This window comes from Medicago sativa, chromosome 8 (assembly GCF_051527215.1).
Source record: "Medicago sativa cultivar Bolivia chromosome 8, Bolivia_mono, whole genome shotgun sequence".
Lineage (NCBI taxonomy): Eukaryota > Viridiplantae > Streptophyta > Magnoliopsida > Fabales > Fabaceae > Medicago > Medicago sativa.
Window position 1 is genome coordinate 57,010,101 of NC_140756.1, and position 6,918 is coordinate 57,017,018.

Below are 6,918 nucleotides of genomic sequence, written 5' to 3' on the forward strand. Positions count from 1 at the left end.
GGTGGGGCGCTAAAAAAATTTCTTTGATAAATTGGAAATTCAATTTGACATTACGTAGTAAATGATGTTGGAGGTTAAAGGAGGAGTGTGAGAGGAATAATTTGAAGAGGTGTATTACCAATGGGGATGGAGGTAGCTCACGATGGTGGAATAATTTGAATAGTATTAGAGGCGGCGCTGGTGTTGGGGTTGGGGGTAGAGGTGGCTCACTATGGTGGAATAATTTGAATAGTATTACCAATAAAAAAAGTGAATGTTATAAAGGATTTAGAAAGAGAAGTGCATAGCGTCCTCCAAAAAGAAAGGATAGAATTAGAACATCCTAACACGGAGCATCCAAGTGGTTCAAGATTTTGAGAGATGATATTTTAAACATAATTTAATATCAAATATAATTTATATATGTGAACATTTTAAACATTTGGTTTAGTGCATATGTGAACTTTCTAAACTCGAAACTGGACATTCTGAAATCTGTCTCCAAAATGACTCATTTTTGCATGAAATGGTCTATTTCAAATATGAACATTGTTCAAACATTTTAGCCTTCCTATTTATTTATTGTTTTGGTAGTTTAGCCTTCCTATCCCAGACAAATGAAAGAACAGCGAGTGAACGAACACAAATTCCTTCGTTGTCGTTACCATCATCTCCTTCATTTTTTCTCTAACATCCTCGCCATTTACTCTAGCATCATAGCATCCTCACCTTTTACTCTAGCATTGTCCCCATCAATGCTCAGACTTCAAACTCTTGAGAACCTACTGCATTTTAATCAATTACCAAACATTATTCTTTGGTTTTGTACACAGTTAACTCTAAACAATTAAAATGCTTGCTTGATGTTAAAAAGGGCAGATTTTCCTAGTAAGAGTATCTAGCAAGCAGTGCATTTTATCACATGCATCCATGTTGCTTAACAAATGTATAAAAACATATCGCATACACATTGATAGATGACATATCAAAATACTTACCGAGCTCTTTTCTTGTTGTTCTTCATCGGATTTTTCAATCGTTTTCCGTCTGAACTATTAGATTGCCTGCCATGGTCGTCATAGAGTTTTTCCCTTTCCATTTCCGGTATCTAAAAAACATGCAAATATTAAACTCATTCAAAATAAGCTACATAATAGTATACATTATATAGATAGAGTATTACAACAGATGTTACACTAATAAGAACAAAGACAAACTAGAAAACAATCTAAAGACTATAGCATGAGTACAAAAATGTCCTAGACACGGAAACAAGATTTATTTCAATACAACGAAACAACATTCCAATTCCAAATGCTAGAACATGAACCCTCTAGCAAGTTATAGATTAGTGCATTACATGAAACTAGACAGTGCATATTCTAATCTAAACCCTATAATATTGTGTCATTTCATATGTAGCCCACATCAATGTAGCTAAAAAATGACTTAGATATAATTGTTCACTTCTGCTCTCGTGTCAAGTAATAAAACATGTTCGAATTAAGCCAACCCTCTTTTATCTAGCTATCCAACCACTTTACGCCTCAATAAACATAACAGAATGCAATTAAAGGACCATTTTCTCCCTCAAAATTTAGTCCAATTATCAATCAAAAACATGTCTGGGGACGATTTTGATTCATGGAGGTCTATTAATTCTAGTACCCATCCCGCATGTCATAGTATCAACCAACACAAATAAAGAGAACAAGGAGTAGTGAGCAAACATAGACAAAATAACAGCTCAGGATATAATGAAAGAGCTGCAATCCCCTCTTCAACATGGAAAACAGAAATACAAGGTGAAGCAAGACAAAGCACCTAACAACTCTAGTTGACAATTTACATACTTACAATTCTTATTCCCTGCTGTTTTGAAGTCCTAAAAAAAGTGAATGTTATAAAGGATTTAGAAAGAGAAGTGCATAACGTCCTCCAAAAAGAAAGGATAGAATTAGAACATCCTAACATGCAGCATCCAAGTGGTGCAAGATTTTGAGAGATGATGTTTTAAACATAATTTAATATCAAATATAATTTATATATGTGAACATTCTAAACATTTGGTTTAGTGCATATGTGAACTTTCTGAACTCTAAACTGGACATTCTGAAATCTGTCTCTAAAATGACTCATTTTTGCATGAAATGGTCTATTTCAAATATGAACATTGTTGAAACATTTTAGCCTTCCTTTTACTTCAGAATAAAAAATGAAAGAACAGTGAGTGAATGAACACAAATTCCTTTGTTGTCGATACCGTCATCTCCTTCATTTTTCTCTAACATCCTCACCTTTTACTCTAGCATCATAACATCCTCACCTTTTTTACTCTAGCATCATAATATCCTTTTGCTCTATCATTGTCGCCATCATGCTCAAACTTCAAACTCTTGGGAACCTATTGCATTTTAATCAATTACCAAACATTATTCTTTGGTTTTGTACACCGTTAACTCTAAACAATTAAAATGCTTGCTTGATATTAAAAAGGGCAGATTTTCCTTGTAAGAGTCTCTAGCAAGCAGTGCATTTTATCACATGCATCCATGTTGCTTAACAAATGTATAAAAAACATATCGCATACACATGGATAGATGACATTAAAGTCATGATACATGTCACATCAAAAGAAGAAAGGAAAATAAAAATACTTACAGAGCTCTTTTCTTGTCGTTCTTCATCGGACTTTCTCAATCGTTTTCCGTCTGAACTATTAGATTGCCGGCCATGGTCGTCATAGAATTTTTCCCTTTCCATTTCCGGTATCTAAAAAAACATGCAAATATTAAACTCATTCAAAATAAGCTACATGATAGTATACATTATATAGATAGAGTATTACAATAGATGTTACACTAAGAACAAAGACAAACTAGAAAACAATCTAAACTATAGCATGAGTACAATAGTGTCCTAGCCACGGACAACATTCCAATACAACGAGACAACATTCCAAATGCTAGAACATGAACCCTCTAACAAGGTTAATCAATGACACCTACCAACACATTAGTGCATTACATGAAACCAGACAGTGCATATTCTAAACTATATAATATTGTGTCATTTCATATGTAGCCCACAACAATGTAAATGAATTGGATATAATTGTTCACTTCTGCTCTCGTGTCAAGTAATAAAACATGTTCGAATTAAGCCAACCCTCTTTTATCTAGCTATCCAACCACTTAACACCTCAATAAACATAACAGAATGCAATTAAAGGACCATTTTCTCCCTCAAAATTTAGTCCAATTATCAATCAAAAACATGTCTGGGGACGATTTTGATTCATAGAGGTCTATTAATTCTAGTACCCATCCAGCATGTCATAGTATCAACCAACACAAATAAAGAGAACAAGGAGTAGTGAGCAAACATAGACAAAATAACAGCTCAGGATATAATGAAAGAGCTGCAATCCCCTCTTCAACATGGAAAACAGAAATACAAGGTGAAGCAAGACAAAGCACCTAACAACTCTAGTTGATAATAACACTGGCTATGCTTACAATAGAACTTATGTGGATATAGAGACAATTGTTGTGGAAGGTACGTCCTCAAAGAGGTTTTCTACGGAGACGATATCCATTCAGGCATTGGCCAAAATAGGGCCATAAAGGAGAATCTGGGCCCAAATAATAAATTAGCAGCAAATCTTCTGTCCAAACCCATTATGTGGCAGGGCAGGGAGCATATGGATTGAGTGATGTGAGGAAAGAGTGGGAGGGTGTCTTGCCACTGTAGGAGCTTTGCTCTGTGGGCATCGGATATTCATCTGTTTGCATTTATCTTTTAATTTCATAAATAACATACTCATTGTCGATGAATCGGGTTCCTAACACACACCAGCACATAACAGTACCGATAACCAAGGTAATATATATAACTAATTTTAACCAAATTTAAAATTCTTAAAAACCAAACTAATTAGGGACTTACTAGATTGTTGATTGCAGAAATGATCTTCTTCAATCTGACACGATGAACAGCAGTATCAGCATCAGCATCATCAGAATTGCATAAAAGCCACAAGTTAGCATTGATACAGAATTCCGAAATAGCGTCCCTAATAAGCATATTGGTGTAAACATAAGGTCTCGAAACAAATTGATGGATAGTTTCCAAATCATTTTCATCAAGAAGAAGCATCGGATCACAGTAAGGAATGTTATCTGGGTTATCAACCCAATCTGGATCAAAGGAACTATGTTTCGGTGAAGCAAAGGAAAGCAAGTCGACAATAGCCTTAACGAGACGTACTTCACTGAAATCATCGTGGACCTGACCTTCGAGAAGACGAACAAAAGATCGACGAAGACAACTAAACTCACTAATAACTCGTTTATTGGTTGGACCTTCCTTTAGTTCATCGATACGCCTATTGATTCGGACTATTGCGGCGCGAGTAAAACTGGAATTTAGGTTTTCCATGTCGACATCTTCTTTGTTAAGATGATGAAGAATTACAAGAAGATTATCCACCTCCTTAATAACTACTTGTTCGCTGTAGATTGGAAATACCTTTAGTTCCTCGATACGACTTTTGATTAAGCGTATGACTTCGATATCTGAAAAATCAACCATGGCCGACAGCGGTGGAGGAGGGATTGCAAGAAGAATTTCAAGAATAATCTTCAACTCATCAATGCGAGCGAGTTGTTCATTGTTGGTTGGATATCTCTCTAGTTCATCGATGCGACTTTTGATTACTATGAGGTAGCGATTTGTTAAATCATCCATTATCTTAATGAGGTTGCGATTTGTTGAATCATCCATTATCAAACTGGAATTAACGGCGGCGGCTGTGGAGGAGCGTCAAGTGCGTTGGTTAGGTTTTGCGTGATTGCGTTGTGTGGATTCTGCATTTCATGATATACCTTCTTTTTTTTTTTTTATTATTTAATTTTATATAATTTTTTCCTAAATAAAACAACTTAATTTGTCCACAAATCCTAATTCAACCGGCAAAATGTCAAAATTGTTAAGTTTATTTATAATTTATAATGACTTTGTCATTTCATCTATATACAATAAAAAAAAACTTAATTTTATTGTAATTAGAATTATAAAGAATTTTAATTTATTTAAAATTAGTTCTTTTTTTGAGAGATACTTAAACATAATTCAAATTGCGGCCTCTGCATCTATTACGTGCAAGTATAGTCTAGAAAATATCTATAACCGAAATTTTCTTTCAAAGAAACCCATGAAATTTTGTATACTATATAATAAATAATACTAAAAATCAAATAAGATTGCTTTGTTTAACCACCTAAATAACCAAAATGCAAATGTTTATCTAAAAGGGATCTCATAGTAACAATAACAAAGCCGAACCAATATGAAATCAAGTACCAAATTATGCCAAAAATACTCGCACTTGGCGAATAAGTGATCCACATCTTCCTTCATGTCGTAACTTCCTACACATTTATGATCATTACTATTAAGCACTCACCTTATGAGCATATTATCTTTGGTTGGAATATGACTGAGAAGAAACTGCCAAGTGAAAAGATTAACATTGAGAGGCACAACTTTTAGCCAATAGTGACAAGCGCTACGCATATAATAGCCGTTGGACGGATGTAATTGCCACACCCATTTATCTCTCACATCATCCTGTAAAAGAATATAATGTAACATAAAAAATATATATATCTTTGGGGCTTGCCCCTTTGGCAAGTTTCCTTATTTAAAAAAAAAAAAAAATTTTAACTGTGTAAAACGAATGAATGTCAATCTGATCCTAAGTTGAATGAAGTTTGAACCTCAGTTATTGAACAAAATATAACTAAACTTCACAATATCATTTTACATTTCCTACACTACATCCACTTTTTTCAGGCTTTCCTCATGGAGGATGGTTGGAAGTTGAATGTATTTGGAAAGTGTTGGAAATTTAGGTCTTAGTAAAAAGAAATTTCATAAAACATGTTCAACGATTATGAATCAATAGCGGAAGCAAACAAAACATTGAACATGAATATGAACGGATCTACAACATGTTTGATTTATTAAGTAAGAATTAGGGTATTAGGAATACCTGGAGATGAAGCTTTGGTGGCAGCCCTCTCGACAACAACGATAAAGAGAGGAGGTGATCTGAAACAAACATCAACATCAACACGGTTAGCGGCGGCTGATTTGGTTCTTCCTCAACCGGTACCTTTATGCCTCAAGTTCTCTTCAGATGGGGAGAAGAGAAAGTTTGCCGTGTTCGGTATATTGGGGACCATAGCCTCTTTTATATTGGATGGCCATTAGGGTTTCCCATTATTCCGTTAATGGGTCATCCGGACATCCACTCATTGAGTCCATATCAACTAATTAAATATTTAATTAATTATCCAATTAAAAATCTAATAGCCTTATTACTTAATTTGATCACTAATCAACTAAGACCCACAATTGATAAATAGCTAATATAATTATTGTTATGATATTTGCCCACATAATGATATTGGAATATAATAAATAATAAAATATTTCAACAATCTCCCACTTGGGCTACATATCTTAATAATTATATCATAATTCTTTAGGCGCGCAACTGAATGCTATTTATCTTTAGATTTCAACTTTACAATCTGGTCCACCTCATACATTAATAATGGGACCACCGCGGCTGTCGTCACTAACGTATAACGTGACGGAACCCCGACGACCACCATATCAATGCACTTGATGACATAGATTGATATGGATGAGTGGCATGGAAATTTCATATAATGTGATCTCTAAATCATGCCTATTTCCAACTGATCCAACTAAAGTCTTTAATGAGATCAAACTGAAGTTTTGCAAATTTAAAATTTGCACAAATGATACAAAAATGGTTATAGCAATAATAACCTCATGAACTTTATTTCTGCAGAAAATCATAACATAAAGTCTGTATCAATATCAAAACAAAAGTATAGAACATAA

General features: G+C 34.2%; 1 protein-coding gene across 6 annotated transcripts; it reads right to left on the reverse strand.

Moving 5' to 3' along the window:
• Window positions 1-366: 366 nt before the first annotated feature.
• On the reverse strand, window positions 367-4,833 carry LOC146899806 (uncharacterized). Of its 6 annotated transcripts, none has more exons than XR_015023968.1 (6): window positions 3,928-4,833; window positions 2,641-2,751; window positions 2,306-2,383; window positions 1,837-1,864; window positions 978-1,087; window positions 367-761 (listed from the first exon to the last, which is right to left on the reverse strand). XR_015023968.1 is itself a non-coding variant. In XM_085738767.1 (5 exons), the coding sequence occupies exons 1-5, from the start codon at window positions 4,762-4,764 to the stop codon at window positions 746-748; spliced, it is 1,152 nt and encodes a 383-aa protein (XP_085594893.1). In that variant the 5' UTR covers window positions 4,765-4,833; the 3' UTR covers window positions 367-745. The 6 variants fall into 6 exon arrangements, 4 of the variants coding, with proteins under 4 accessions (XP_085594893.1, XP_085594892.1, XP_085594895.1 ...); XR_015023967.1 differs by having other exon boundaries at window positions 367-764; XM_085738767.1 differs by lacking the exon at window positions 1,837-1,864.
• Between the last annotated feature and the right edge of the window lie 2,085 nt (window positions 4,834-6,918).

Excerpts from the sequence above, each read along its gene's own strand:
- LOC146899806 (XM_085738766.1), bottom strand. The coding sequence starts at position 4,764 with ATGGATGATTCAACAAATCGCAACCTCATTAAGATAATGGATGATTTA. Across the intron at positions 2,384-2,640 it reads AACGACAAGAAAAGAGCTCT|GTTCCCAAGAGTTTGAAGTT; the intron begins GTAAGTATTTTT and ends AAAATGCAATAG. Across the intron at positions 1,088-2,305 it reads ATGATGCTAGAGTAAAAAAG|ATACCGGAAATGGAAAGGGA; the intron begins GTGAGGATGTTA and ends CATGTTTTTTAG.